The sequence below is a fragment of the Pristiophorus japonicus genome, chromosome 16 (genome assembly GCF_044704955.1).
Source record: "Pristiophorus japonicus isolate sPriJap1 chromosome 16, sPriJap1.hap1, whole genome shotgun sequence".
Classification (NCBI taxonomy): Eukaryota; Metazoa; Chordata; class Chondrichthyes; family Pristiophoridae; genus Pristiophorus; species Pristiophorus japonicus.
The window spans coordinates 73,433,489-73,449,227 of NC_091992.1; the positions used below are offsets into that span (position 1 = coordinate 73,433,489).

Below are 15,739 nucleotides of genomic sequence, written 5' to 3' on the forward strand. Positions count from 1 at the left end.
CTGAGGTTGTGAAAGGTGCTATATAAATGTTATTCACTCTCTCTCGTACTCGTGTATTATTGGGTTTAGGCGCCCCCTGCTGTTTGATGCACTGACTAAAACTAATTATGATTGTGGCTGTCAGTTCTGCACGGATTGAATCTCTGAAGTCGAGGCACTCCTTGTATTTCACAGAACTGATATTGAAGGCATGGTCGCCCAGTGGTTATGATAGTGGACTAGCAGCCCAGAGTTCAAACCCGACCGTGGCAAGAGATTAAACTGAATCTGGTCAGGCAAAAGTGATCGGCTTGTTACAAAAACTCACTCGCGTCCTTCAGGGAAGGGAACCGGTCACCCTTAACAGGTCTGGCCCACGTGACCAAGTTGACTCTTAATACCCTCAGGGCAACTGGGGATGGTAAATAAACACTTCCCTCCCAGTGTCATCCGCATCCCGAGAAGATCTGATTGTGGTGTTTGAAGATTACGAGGGGTTTTGATGGGTTAAATCGGGAACACTTATTTCCACTGGTTAGTGAATTGGTAACGAGAGAACGTCATCACCAAAAGGGAGGGGTTAGGTTAATTTGTTTTCCTGCAGAAGGTCAGCACATGGAATATCCGACCACAAACAGCGGGGCATAACAGCTTTTAATTGAACGTGGATTTGAAGCAGAAGCATCTAAAAGCATCTGGGGAATGGGCAGGGAAATGGGACCAAGGAGAGAGCTCTTTCAGGGAGCTCGCAAACGGGTGATGGGCCGAATGGCCTCCTGTGCAGCAAAATTGCAGGAATTCTCAGTCGCCTTGTAATTTTTCTCAGAGTTCTTCTGCCCCGGTGCCGGGCGCTGCCTCGGGGCCCCGGTGCCGGGCGCTGCCTCGGGGCCCCGGTGCCGGGCCAGTGCCCATCGCGAACCATCCACCACCACAATCTGCCAACTGCTCTATCTCCACGTCCCCCACTGCTGACCTAGGATCTGCTTGTAGTGGTTGGGGTGAGAGTGAGAGCGGTGGGGAACTCATGCCCTGTCCTGATGTGGTGTTCTGTAGAGAGCCACCTCACTGCAGCACAGTGACACCGCGCTCACCCCTCCTCTCCACACTTCATCAGCTCACCTCCCATTACATCATCGCTTCCATTCTTCTTATGTGAATCCAGCCAATGGCAGCAGGCTATTTATCCACTCAGGGCATCACGGCTCAGCCTGATCCTGTACTCCCGGAGCACACATCCTCGGTCTTCTAAAGAATTAACTATACCAGCTATTTGGTACCATCTGTAAGTTTTGACAGTGTAGGGGGAGCTTTACTCTGTATCTAACCCGTGCTGTACCTGCCCTGGGAGTGTTTGATGGGACAGTGTAGGGGGAGCTTTACTCTGTATCTAACCCCCTGTACCTGCCCTGGGAGTGTTTGATGGGACAGTGTAGGGGGAGCTTTACTCTGTATCTAACCCCCTGTACCTGCCCTGGGAGTGTTTGATGGGACAGTGTAGGGGGAGCTTTACTCTGTATCTAACCCCCTGTACCTGCCCTGGGAGTGTTTGATGGGACAGTGTAGAGGGAGCTTTACTCTGTATCTAACCCCCTGTACCCGCCCTGGGAGTGTTTGATGGGACAGTGTAGAGGGAGCTTTACTCTGTATCTAACCCGTGCTGTACCTGCCCTGGGAGTGTTTGATGGGACAGTGTAGAGGGAGCTTTACTCTGTACCTAACCCATGTTGAGTGTTTGATGCTGACACTGGGTGCCTGATGTGGAACGTATCCCAATCCCAGCTGTGACCTCACTTACTATTGAACACAAATACATTTCTGATAGTGGTGATGGGAGGGAGGGGGGAAAGGTGGTGGGGGGAGAGAGAGGTGGTGATGGGAGGGAGGGGGGGGAAGGTGGTGGGGGGAGAGAGAGAGGTGGTGATGGGAGGGAGGGTGATGGGCGGGGGGCGGATGATGGGAAGGAGGGGTGAAGGTGATGGGGGAAAGGTGGTGATGATGGTGTGGGGGGGGGGAAGGTGATGGTGTGGGGGGAGGAAGGTGATGGTGTGGGGGGGGTGGGGGAAGGTGATGGGTGGGGGGGGGAGAAAGGTGATGGGTGGGAGGGAGTTAATGGAGGGGTGGGAGGAGGGGAGGGTGTTTGGAGGGTCGGGAGGGTGGAGTTAGTTGCATGTTGTGTAGGTTCCCAGTGCTGATGTGCTGATCTTCACCTCCCTACAGGAGACTGCTGAGGACATTCACTCTATCGACAGCTGTGAATATATCTGGGAGGCAGGGGTGGGCTTTGCCCACTCTCCACCGCACAGCTACATGCATGACCTGAACAGGTGAGGACACGGCTGGGTTGCTGCTCGATGACAGAGGTATGGTTTTGGTTTGATTGTGGGCCCCTGCCTGGGATGGCCGGGGCAGGGCGGGGTGGAGCTGGCCTGGCCATAGGTGGGATTGATGGTTGGTGGGGCTGGCTGCAACACCCCTCCACCTGCCCATGATGTCTGCGCTCTCTTGCAGCACTCACTGGGCAGCGATCGGAGCTGGGAACCCTGGCAGTACTCTCTTTCCCCACCCAGTTCCCCTCACCTGGGGCACTGAGTCCGGCTGTAGCTCCCTGCTCTGGTTGTGATGAGCTAACTCATGCTTTGGGTTTTTGGTAATGCGGACACAAGTTCAATAAAACAAAGCATGCACGGAGTGTGTCGTGGGGCTTTTATTTATCTTTAATTTCATGGGCTGTGTGCGCTGCTGGAAAGGCCATCGCTTGTACTGTTGGGCCACCGCCTTGAACCATGGGGGCAGTTTGAGTGGCTCGCGAGGCCACTTCACAAAGATGTTAGGAATCAACCACATTGGTGTGGACTGGAGTCACATGTAAGCCAGACCAGGTAAAAATGACAGGTTTTCTTCCCGAAAGGACGATAGTGAACCAGTTGGGTTTTTACGACAATCCACCAAGTTCCATGGTCACTTTTACTAACACAGGTTTTTAATTTCACAGTTTTGGTTTTAAACTGAATTCAAATTCTCAAACTGCCTCGGTGGGATCGGAACTCGCATTCTCTGGATTATCAGTCCAGTATCAACTATTTGAAAGATTGATCATAAAACAACAGGCACCCACTGTCATCGCAGCTCTGGCCTCCCAACTACAAAATGCTTATTTTGTAGTAATTTTAAATGGTAATTGGAGAAAGTGCAGAAAAGATTTACAAGGATGTCACCAGAACTGGGAGGATCAACAAGCAGAAAAGGTTGAGCAGATTGAGGCTCTTTCTTACATTACAACAGTGACTACACTCAAAGTCATCATCATCATAGGCAGTTCCTCGAAGCCAAAAAGGGATGAGTTCAGGTGTTTCAATGAAGGACCTAATATTCCAGATCCCGAACTAAATCCTGAAGGGTGGAAGATGCCTGTGCGTGGAGTTTTTTAACGTGTGGTGGCCACCACACGGGCTTGACAGAGCGAGGTCTTCATTGGCTGTAAAGCGCTTAGAGACGTCCGGTGGTCGTGAATGGCGCTATGTAAATCCAAGTCTTTTCTTTTACCTGGAAAAGAGACTAAGAGGAGACCTGATAGAGGTCTTTAAAATTATAAGGGATTCAATATGGAGAGACTGTTTCCAATTGTGGAAGTCTTCAAAACAAGGGGGCATAAATGTAGATAGTCTCTCACAGAACAAATAGAGAACTTAGAGTTTGCACAAAGACGGGTGAGAATGTGGAACTCACTGCCACATGAAGTGGTTGAAGCCGAGAGCATTGACTCATTTAAGGGGAGGCTTGAGGGAGAAGGGAATAGACCGATCTGGGGCAAGGTGCGAGGAGACTCCTGTGGATTATAATTGGCCGAATGGCCTGTTTCTGTGATGTAGATTCTATGTAAGTGCTCTGATCAGAAATGTAATCCCTGATGAACATTGATGGAGTGAAAGCTGAGTCGGTTTTCATAGAATCATAGAAATGTACTGTGAGGAAGGAGGCCATTTCGGCCCATCGTGTCCGCGCCGGCCGACAAAGAGCTACCCAACCTAATCCCACTTTCCAGCTCTCGGTCCGTAGCCCTGTAGGTTACAGCACCAAGTGCACATCCAAGTATCTTTTTAAATATGGTGAGGGTTTCTGCCTCTACCACCCTTTCAGGCAGTGAGTTCCAGACCACCACCACCCTCTGGATAAGGAGGCTTCCCCTTCCCCCAATTACTTTAAATCTATGCCCCCTAGTTGTTGACCCCTCTGCCATGGGAAACAGGTCTTTCCTATCCACTCTATTCCTATCTCAGCCTCCTCTGTTCCAAAGAAAATAGACCCAGCCTAACCAATCTTTCCTCATAGCCAAAATTCTCCAGTCCAGGCAACATTCTTGTAAATCTCCTCTACACCCTTTGCAGTGCAATCACATCTTTCCTGTAATGTGGTGACCAGAACTGCACGCAATACTCTAGCTGTGGCCTAACCAGTGTTTTATACAGTTCAAGCATAACCTCCCTGCTCTTGTATTCCATCCCTCGACTAATAAAGGCAAGTATTCCGTATGCCACCTTAACCACCTTATCTACCTGGCCTGCTACCTTCAGGGATCTGTGGACCTGCACTCCAAGGTCCCTTTGTTCCTCTACACTTCAGTGTCCTACCATTTAATGTCTATTCCCTTTCCTTGTTAGCCCTCCCCAAATGCATTATCTCACACTTCTCCAGATTGAATTCCATTTGCCACTGTTCTGCCCACCTGACCAGTTCATTGATATCTTCCTGCAGTCCACAGCTTTCTTTGTTATCAACCACACAGCCGATTTTAGTATCATCTGCAAACTTCTTAATCATACCTCCAACATTCAAGTCCAAGGCATTGATATATACCACAAAAAGCAAGGGACCCAGTACTGAGCCCTGTGGAACCCCACTGGAAACATTCTTCCAGTCACAAAAACACCTGTCAACCATTACCCTCTGCTTCCTGCCTCTGAGCCAATTTTGGATCCAACTTGCCACTTTACCCTGGATCCCATGGGCAAAGTTTTAAAGCTTGGCATCCCACTTGCTTGCACTCTCTCTTTCTCCCCCCAAAACTCCCTCTCTCTCCATCCCTCACTCCCCTTCTCTTCGTCCCCCAGTCTCTCTCCGTCCCTTTCTCACTCCGTCGCTCCCCTCTCCCTCTCTCCCTCACCCAGCCTGTCTCTTGTTCCCACAGGACGGAGCTGCTGAAGCTGCTGCTGACGTGTTTCTCCGAGGCGGTCTACCTCCTGCCCACCTCTGAGGGCAATGTTCTCAACCCCTGGGTTCAGTTCTTCTGCTCAACAGAAAACAGGTGAGGTCCCGGCAGAGAAAGGTGATTCAAAGTGTGTGAGGATGTTGTGATATTTGTGGCTGCTCTGGTTTTTTGGTAGATTTCCCGGCGCCCTCCCCCCCCCACCTCCTTTGCTGCAGTCTCCTCAATCGCTGGTCCCATCCCAATCCTGCGTGACGGGGGATGAATAGAGTGTTTGATACTGTTTAATTCATTGTAGTTTTGGAAGGAGTGGGTTTGATGGGCTCAATGACCTGTCCTCCACTTCTTGCCCCAATAAACCCAAATTAGCAAACGGTAATCACCAAGGGTTTAGTCCATCAGGAGGTGTCCACTGTGGCTCAGTGGTAGCACTCTCTCCTCTGAGTCAGAAGGTCATGGGTGCGAGTCCCACAACAGACTTGATCTCATAGTCTAGGCTGACAGTTCAGGGCAGTGCTGAGGGAGTGCTGCACTGTCAGAGGTGACGTTAAGCTGAGGCCCCATCTTCCCTCTCAGACATAAAAGATTGTTGGGCCAAGGACCCTTCCCTGAGAAATTCCTGTAGTGATGTTCTGCTCCTGCAATGATTAACTTATGACACAACCATCGTTCTTTGTGTCAGGTATAACTCCAGCCACTGGAGAGTTTTCCCCTCTGCGCCCCCCCCCCAAATTTACTTTCTGACTCCTGACCCACCCAGTCTCCGCACTCTCTGCAGTTACTGTCTGACCCTTGACCTACCAGCATTCTGCGGTTACTGTCCGACCCCTGACCTACCCGCACTCAGCACTGTCTAACCCCTGACCCACCCATTTTCTATACTCTGCGATCACTGTCTGACCCATTGCGCGCCCAGTCTCTGTACTCTCTGCGATTACTGTCTGACCCCTGACCTACCCGCGCTCAGCACTGTCTGACCCCTGACCCACCCAGTCTCCGTACTTTCTGCAGTTACTGTCTGACCCCTGACCTACCTGCACTCGGCACTGTCTGACCCCTGACCCACCCAGTGTCCGCGCTCTCTGCGGTTACTGTCTGACCCATTGCCCGCCCAGTCTCCGTACTCTGTGCAGATTCTACCTCAGCTTTGATTTTCGAATGTTTCAGCAGTTCTCGGTTGGAAACACACTGTTCGCACAATAGGCTGCTTTATAAACTCCCTAACACTCTCATGATTGGCTGCTGTGTTTCAGGCACGCGCTGCCGCTGTTTACGTCGCTGTTGAACATCGTGTGTGCATACGACCCCGTGGGATACGGCATCCCCTACAACCACCTCCTCTTCTCCGACTACCGAGAGCCCCTGGTGGAGGTGGCCGGCCAGGTTCTCATCGCCACCCTGGACCACGATGCCTCCACCAGTCTGACCCCGTCTGTGGACGGGACCACAACCAGCACAGCCATGGACGACGCAGAGGTGAGGCCGCGTGTCGCATGTCATTAATCTCTTCACCGCTGATTTGGTGTTTGCAACGTGCACAGAATGCCGGGCTTCATATCCAACGCACCTTGATGCTTGATGCTGACTGCTGTCTCAGCATTCTCCCCCGCCCCTCAAAGGTACCAACTGTGCTAGAGAGGATTCAGTCAGTGTGACTGCTGTCTTCCTGTAACTCACCCAAGTGGTCAGTGTTTGCCCGTGAGCCCAGACAGTGAGTATCGGCAGGTGCCTGGCATATGTGGAGAGGCAAAGTACAGAGCAGTCATGATCCAATAGAATGGCGGAGCAGGCTAAGGGGCTGAGCAGCCTTCTCCTGCTCCTATAAAATTTCTGTCCAATAGTTTTTTGTTTCCCTCCCTTCTCCCTAACACGGACACGGAAACCCTGGGTGGGGTTAACCCAGGGGGGTGTCCCTCGGGCCTGGGATCATCTGGTCTATCATCACTCGATACCAAGTCATTGCAAGGTCCAATTGTGTTTCCAGAATAAGTTAACAAAACAGTTAATAAAGCATATGGGATCCTGGGCTTTCTAACTAGAGGCATAGTGTACGAAAACCAGGATGTTATGCCTATATAAAACACTAGTTCGGCCCCAGCTGGAGTATTGTGTCCAACTCTGGGCACCAGGATTTAAGGTGATTAATAAAAGAACCGGAGGCAACATGAGGAAAACTCTTAAACAGTGAGTGGTTAGGATTTGGAATGCACTGCCTGGGAGGGCAGTGGATACAGATTCAATTGTAGCTTTCTAAAGAGAATTGGATAAATACTTGAAGGATAAAAAATTGTAGGGCTTTGGGGAAAGAGTGGGACTAACTGGGTTGCTCTTTGAAACAAGCTCTGTGCTGTACTGTATTGTGGTCAGGGTCTAACCCACGAGGCCATCGGGGAAGGAAGATGTTGGGAAATAATGTTCAATATCCCCAACTACTGGGTTCTTGGCTCCAAACTTGTTATTTTGCCCCCTACAGCCTCCTGGTCCTGAGAATCTGTTTGTCAACTACCTGTCCAGAATACACAGGGAAGAGGTAAGTGTTCTCAAATGTTTCACAGCGATGTATTTTTAAGTTGCAGGGAATACTTATTGAAAGTTTTGGTGCGAGACTGGAGCTCTGCCGATGTAACTGTGTGTTGGAGAAGGGAGTGAAGTATAAACCAGCTAAAGGCAAGCCAGTTAGTCTTAACGGCAGCTGTGGGCAAACTCTTGGCATCTTCAATTCAAGCTAAAATTCATGAGCATTTGGAAATGCACAGGTTGGTCAAGGACAGCCAGCAGGGATCTGTGAAAGGCAAGTCGTGTCTGACAAACTCAACAGAGCTATTTTGAAGACGGATAGAATGCAGTTGATGTTGCCCATTTTGATTTTCAAAAGCTGTTGGATAAGGTGTCTCCTGTGATGAGGTTTGTTGGAAACAATGAGCTGTGTGGTGTAAGAGGAAATGTAGCAGCGGGAGTAGAAGGTTGGTTGATAGACAGGGGATTAGGGGAAATGGGCATGGATTGGATCGGGGAAGGGTTGGAAATGGTGTACCCCAGGGGTCAGTACTGGCTCCACTATTCCTGGTTTATGTAGATGATTTGGACTTGGGGAATTTTATATAGAACACAATCTCGATATTTACAAAAATCGGAGATTTGGCAAACAGCTAGGAGGACTGTGAAAAATGTCAGAAGACATAAATACATTAGTGGAATGGGCAGGTAGGTGGCAGAGGCAATTTAATGTCGAGAAATGTGAGATAATACATTTTTGGAGGAAAAACACTCGGTAAATGAGAATGGACTCAATGGGAAGACACTGAAGAGTGGGGATGAACAGAGGGACCTAGGGGGTCTTGTACACCATTCTCTGAAACTGTGAGTGCAGGTAGATAAAATCAGAAAAAGGCCAACAGCATCTTGGGTTTTTTATAAATAGGAACAAAGAGCAAAGAAGAAATCAAAAATTTGTACAAGGCGATTGTTAAGCCACAGTTACAGTACTGAGTGCCTATAACAATAACAAGAATGTAATCTGACAAAAATCAGCACCAAGCCAAAGAAGGAGATATTGGTCAAAGAGGTAGGTGTTCAGAGTGTCTTACAGAAGGAGAGAGAGGCGGAGAGCTTTAGGGACGGAGTTCTGAGCTAGAGTCGAGACAACTGAGGCTACATCCACCAATGGTGGGGTGAAGGAAGGTGGGGGTGTGCGCAAGAGGCCGGAATTGGAGGAGTGATGGAGGGGGTTACAGAGATAGGGAGGGGTGTAGGGTTGGAGGAGGTTACAGAGATCGGGAGGGTTGTAGGGGCTAGAGGGGGTTACAGAGATAAGGAGGGGTGTAGGGCTGGAGGAGGTTACAGAGATAGGGAGGGGTGTAGGGCTGGAGGAGGTTACAGAGATAGGGAGGGATGTAGGGTCTGGAGGGGGTTACAGAGATAGGGAGGGGTGTAGGGCTGGAGGAGGTTACAGAGATAGGGAGGGGTGTAGGGGCTAGAGGGGGTTACAGAGATAGAGAGGGGTGTAGGGCTGGAGGAGATTACGGAGATAGGGAGGGGTGTAGGGCTGGAGGAGGTTACAGAGATAGGGAGGGGTGTAGGGCTGAAAGAGGTTACAGAGATTGGTAGGGGTGTAGGGCTGGAGGAGGTTACAGAGATAGGGAGGGGTGTACGATCTGGACGGGGTTACAGAGATAGGGAGGAGTGTAGGGCTGGAGGGGTTACAGAGATAGGGAGGGGTGTAGAGGCTGGAGGAGGTTACAGATAGGGAGGGGTGTAGGGGCTGGAGGGGGTTACAGAGATAGGGAGGGTGTAGAGGCTGGAGGAGGTTACAGATCGGGAGGGGTATAGGGGCAGGAGGTTACAGAGATAGGGAGGCGTGTAGGGGCTGGAGGAGATTACAGAGATAGGGAGGGGTGTAGGGCTGGAAGAGGTTACAGAGATAGGGAGGGGTGTAGGGCTGGAGGAGGTTACAGAGATAGGGAGGGGTGTAGGGTCTGGAGGGGGTTACAGAGATAGGGAGGGTGTAGAGGCTGGAGGAGGTTACAGATAGGGAGGGGTATAGGGGCATGAGGTTACAGAGATAGGGAGGCGTGTAGGGGCTGGAGGTTACAGAGATAGGGAGGGGTGAAGGGACTGGAGGAGGTTACAGAGATAGGGAGGGGTGAAGGGGCAGGAGGTTACAGAGATAGGGAGGGTGTAGGGGCTGGAGGAGGTTACAGAGATAGGGAGGGGTGTAGGGGCTGGAGGAGGTTACAGAGATAGGAAGGGGTGTAGGGGCTGGAGGAGGTTACAGAGATAGGGTGGGGTGAAAGGGCTAGAGGAGGTTACAGAGATAGGGAGGGATGTAGGGGCTGGAGGAGATTACAGAGATAGGGAGGGGTGTAGGGGTTGGAGGAGGTTACAGAGATAGGGAGGGATGTAGGGGCTGGAGGAGGTTACAGAGATGGGGAGGGGTGTAGGGGTTGGAGGAGGTTACAGAGAGGGGTGTAGGGCTGGAGGAGGTTACAGAGATGGGGAGGGGGGGAGGGGTGTAGGGGCTGGAGGAGTGTAAGGGGTTTTTGGGGAGAGTTGCTGTGCCTTGGGTGTCTCTCTCTGGGCTTCTGCCCTCACAGCTTATGCCTGTCCTGTGAGGTACCCTGAGTGCTGCAAGAGCACCCCTGGAGAGACTGTGTCCACAGCTTATGAAGGGGGTTTTGAGACTCGTGCGTCCCCACAGCTTAATCCTACCCTGTGAGGCACCTGAGAGTGTCAAACACTCCTAATCCCTTCTTCCATGGCCTGTGACACACAGTTGAGCGTTTCCGAGGCGCTCCTAGCTTCCCTTACACTGTTCTGACATAAGACTCACGATCAGGAGATGTAATACAATAGAACTGAGACAAGGTGATTCAAGAGGAACTTAGGCTTCCAATTTATTTGACAAGGTGTACCTCAACAAACAGCAATACACCAACAAAACAATCCCCCTAAATCCCACTAAACAGACACAACGAAAATTTTTACACAAGTTTAGCAGTACAATGCCCAACCTCCCACCTTTCTTGGCCTAATTGAGTTGGGGGTTCTGGGGACCAGAGGTTATACTCACTACTGTGCCTTTCTGCAGTCTGGTGGTTTGTTTCTTCTATCTTCGGTGTCTTTGGTTTTTCTTCAGTGTCGAGAGGCTTGCTGGTTGTTGGATCACGAGAGCAGAGCGCACACACACTGCGTCAGAAACCCCTTTTTATAGCCAGATTATCCACTCCGCCTCTCGTGCTGAAATCGATCCTTCCCATTGGTGGGCTTTGTGATTTTGAAAAATGCAGCAGTTTTAGATTATTGCGGGGGGTTTTTTCCACTGAGGTTAACCTACTCAAGGTTTGAGTAGGTGTTGATTTGCGTTGGCCTCCTGTAGCCATTGTGTAGGCCCTTGGGTTGTTTTAGGTTCCCTAGTTTTCTGAAGGTCTGCATAATTTCCCTCCATAGTGTAAACATTGGGAAGACAATGGACCGATAATGGCGATGAGTCAGTCCCACAGTTTTCAAGCAAGTGCTCTCCCATTGGCTTGAAAGCCCCATGCTTCGGGCTGACTCTGTCCCACCATTGGCCCTCCGGTGTCCTCCCCCGTCCAATCACTGCTCTGCCAAAGTCAAACCGTCTCGGTTTCAATTCACATTGCAGCACAGACAGATCCCACAGCTCTTTTCCTTCTGGGCAAAATGAAGGGGTTTTCATCCTCCCCTACAGGAGGTTACAGAGATAGGGAGGGGTGTAGGGGCTGGAGGGGTTACAGAGATAGGGAGAGGTGTAGGGGCTGGAGGGGGTTACAGAGATAGGGAGGGATGTAGGGGCTGCAGGAGATTACAGAGATAGTGAGGGGTGTAGGGCTGGAGGAGATTACAGAGATAGGGAAGCATGTAGGGCTGGAGGGGGTTACAGAAACAGAGAGGGGTGTCGGGGCTGGAGGGGTTACAGAGATAAGGGTGTAGGGGCTGGAGGGGGTTACAGAGATAGGGAGGGGTGTAGGGCTGGAGGATGTAACAGAGATAGGGAGGGGTGTAGGGCTGGAGGAGGTTACAGAGATGGGGACGGTGTCGGGCTGGAGGAGGTTACAGAGATAGGGAGGGGTGTAGGGCTGGAGGAGGTTACAGAGATAGGGAGGGGTGCAGGGCTATAGGAGGTTACATAGAAACACAGAAAATAGGTGCAGGATTAGGCCATTCGACCCCTCGAGCCTACACCGCCATTCAATGAGTTCATGGCTGAACATGGAACTTCAGTACCCCATTCCTGCTTTCTCGCCATACCCCTTGATCCCCTTAGTAGTAAGGACTATATCTAACTCCTTTTTGAATATATTTAGTGAATTGGCCTCAACAACTTTCTGTGGTAGAGAATTCCACAGGTTCACCACTCTCTGGGTGAAGAAGTTTCTCCTCATCTCGGTCCTAAATGGCTTACCCTTATCCTTAGACTGTGACCCCTGGTTCTGGGCTTCCCCAACATTGGGAACATTCTTCCTGCATCTAAATTGTCTAAACCCGTCAGAATTTTAAACGTTTCTATGAGATCCCCTCTCATTCTTCTGAACTCCAGTGAATACAAGCCCAGTTGATCCAGTCTTTCTTGACATGTCAGTCCCGCCATCCCGGGACTCAGTCTGGTGAACCTTCGCTGCACTCCCTCAATAGCAAGAATGTCCTTCCTCAAGTTAGGAGACCAAAACTGTACACAATACTCCAGGTGTGGCCTCACCAAGGCCCTGTACTCAAATCCCCTTGCTATGAAGGCCAACATGCCATTTGCTTTCTTAACCGCCTGCTGTACCTGCATGCCAACCTTCAATGACTGATGTACCATGACACCCAGGTCTCGTTGCACCTCCCCTTTTCCTAATCTGTCACCATTCAGATAATAGCCTGTCTCTCTGTTTCTACCACCAAAGTGGATAACCTCACATTTATCCACATTATACTTCATCTGCCATGCATTTGCCCACTCACCTAACCTATCCAAGTCACTCTGCAGCCTCATAGCATCCTCCTCGCAGCTCACACCGCCACCCAACTTAGTGTCATCCGCAAATTTGGAGATATTACATTTAATCCCTCGTCTAAATCATTAATGTACAACGTAAACAGCTGGGACCCCAGCACAGAACCTTGCGGCACCCCACTAGTCAGTGCCTGCCATTCTGAAAAGTACCCATTTACTCCTACTCTTTGCTTCCTGTCTGCCAACCAGTTCTCAATCCATGTCAGCACACTACCCCCAATCCCATGTGCTTTAACTTTGCACATTAATCTCTTGTGTGGGACCTTGTCGAAAGCCTTCTGAAAGTCTAAATATACCACATCAACTGGTTCTCCCTTGTCCACTCTACTGGAAACATCCTCAAAAAATTCCAGAAGATTTGTCAAGCATGATTTCCCTTTCACAAATCCATGCTGACTTGTACCTATCATGTCACCTCTTTCCAAATGCGCTGCTATGACATCCTTAATAATTGATTCCATCATTTTACCCACTACTGATGTCAGGCTGACCGGTCTATAATTCCCTATTTTCTCTCTCCCTCCTTTTTTAAAAAGTGGGGTTACATTGGCTACCCTCCACTCCATAGGAACTGATCCAGAGTCTATGGAATGTTGGAAAATGATTGTCAGTGCATCCGGTATTTCCAAGGCCACCTCCTTAAGTACTCTGGGATGCAGACCATCAGGCCCTGGGGATTTATCGGCCTTCAATCCCATCAATTTCCCCAACACAATTTCCCGACTAATAAGGATTTCCCTCAGTTCCTCCTCCTTACTAGACCCTCTGACCCCTTTTATATCCGGAAGGTTGTTTGTGTCCTCTTAGTGAATACCGAACCAAAGTACTTGTTCAGTTGCCATTTCTTTGTTCCCCGTTATGACTTCCCCTGATTCTGACTGCAGGGGACCTACGTTTGTCTTTACTAACCTTTTTCTCTTTACATATCTATAGAAGCTTTTGCAGTCCGTCTTAATGTTCCCTGCAAGCTTCCTCTCGTACTCCATTTTCCCTGCCCTAATCAAACCCTTTGTCCTCCTCTGCTGAGTTCTAAATTTCTCCCAGTCCCCAGGTTCGTTGCTATTTCTGGCCAATTTGTATGCCACTTCCTTGGCTTTAATACTATCCCTGATTTCCCTAGATAGCCACGGTTGAGCCACCTTCCCTTTTTTATTTTTATGCCAGACAGGGATGTACAATTGTTGTAGTTCATCCATGCGGTCTCTAAATGTCTGCCATTGCCCATCCACTGTCAACCCCTTACGTATCATTCGCCAATCTATCCTAGCCAAGTCACGCCTCATACCTTCAAAGTTACCCTTCTTTAAGTTCTGGACCGTGGTCTCTGAATTAACTGTTTCATTCTCCATCCTAATGCAGAATTCCACCATATTATGGTCACTCTTCCCCAAGGGGCCTCGCACAACGAGATTGCTAATTAATCCTCTCTCATTACACAACACCCAGTCTAAGATGGCCTCCCCCCTAGTTGGTTCCTCGACATATTGGTCTAGAAAACCATCCCTTATGCACTCCAGGAAATCCTCCTCCACCGTATTGCTTCCAGTTTGGTTAGCCCAATCTATATGCATATTGAAGTCACTCATGATAACTGCTGCACCTTTATTGCATGCACCCCTAATTTCCTGTTTGATGCCCTCCCCAATATCACTACTACTGTTTGGAGGTCTGTACACAACTCCCACTAACATCTTTTGCCCTTTGGTGTTCTGCAGCTCTACCCATATAGATTCCACCTCATCCAAGCTAATGTCCTTCCTAACTATTGCATTAATCTCCTCTTTAACCAGCAATGCTACCCCACCTCCTTTTCCTTTTATTCTATCCTTCCTGAATGTTGAATACCCTTGGATGTTGAGTTCCCAGCCCTGATCATCCTGGAGTCTCTGTAATCCCAATCACATCATATCTGTTAACATTTATTTGCACAGTTAATTCATCCACCTTATTATGGATACTCCTTGCATTAAGACACAGACCTTCAGGCTTGTCTTTTTAACACACCTTGTCCCTTTAGAATTTTGCTATAATGCGGCCCTTTTTGTTTTTTGCCTTGGGATTCTCTGCCCTCCACTTTTACTATTCTCCTTTCTATCTTTTCCCTTTGTCTCCATTTTATTTCCCTCTGCCTCCCTGCATAGGTTCCCATCCCCCTGCCATATTAGTTTAACTCCTCCCCAACAGCACTATCAAACACTCCCCCTCGGACATTGGTTCCGGTCCAGCCCAGGTGTAGACCGTCCGGTTTGTACTGGTCCCACCTCCCCCAGAACCGGTTCCAATGCCCCAGGAATTTGAATCGCTCCCTTCTGCACCACTCCTCAAGCCACGTATTCATCTGAGCTATCGTGTGATTCCTAGGATTACAGAGATAGGGAGGGGTGGAAGGCTGGAGGAGCTTAGAGATAGGGAAGGGTGTCGGGGCTGGAGGAGGTTACAGAGTTAGGGAGGCATGTAGGGGCTGGAGGAGGTTACGGAGGTAGGGAGGGGTGTCGGGGCTGGAAGAAGTTACAGGGCTAGGGAGGGGTGGTGTAGGGCTGGAGGAGGTTACAGAGATGGGGAGGATTGTAGGGCTGGAGGAGGTTATAGAGATGGGATGGGGTGTAGGGCTGGAGGAGGTTACAGAGATAGGGAGGGGTGTAGGGGCTGGATGAGTTTACAGAGCTAGGGAGGAGCAAGGCTATGAAGGGATTTGAACATGAAGATGTGAATTTTAAATTGGAGACATTGAGGGATCAGGAGCTAATGTAGGTCAACGAGCACCGAGGTGATGGCTGTTAGGATACAGGCAGCAGAGTTTTAGATGATCTCTCGTTTATATGGGGTGGAAGATGCGAGGCCGGCCAGAAGAGCATTGGAATAGTCAAGTCTGGAGGTAACAAATGCATGGATGAGGGCGTCAGCAGCAGATGAGCTGAGGCTGGGCAGAGATGGGACGTGGAAGAGGGTGTTCTTGGTGATGGAGAGGATATGCGGTTGGAAGCTCTGGTCCGTCAAATAGGAGCGAGTTTGCGAATAGTCTGGTTCAGCTTCAGACCTGG

General features: G+C 49.8%; 1 protein-coding gene across 1 annotated transcript in view; it reads left to right on the forward strand.

The window, feature by feature from the left end:
• The window catches only part of LOC139226191 (protein HID1-like), a 121,355-nt gene that overhangs the window by 58,862 nt on the left and 46,754 nt on the right, over window positions 1–15,739 (forward strand). The window contains exons 5-8 of the mRNA XM_070856823.1: window positions 2,197–2,303; window positions 5,165–5,281; window positions 6,436–6,658; window positions 7,656–7,712. Coding sequence (XP_070712924.1) covers window positions 2,197–2,303; window positions 5,165–5,281; window positions 6,436–6,658; window positions 7,656–7,712 — 504 coding nt within the window. The remainder of the gene's footprint in view (window positions 1–2,196; window positions 2,304–5,164; window positions 5,282–6,435; window positions 6,659–7,655; window positions 7,713–15,739) is intronic.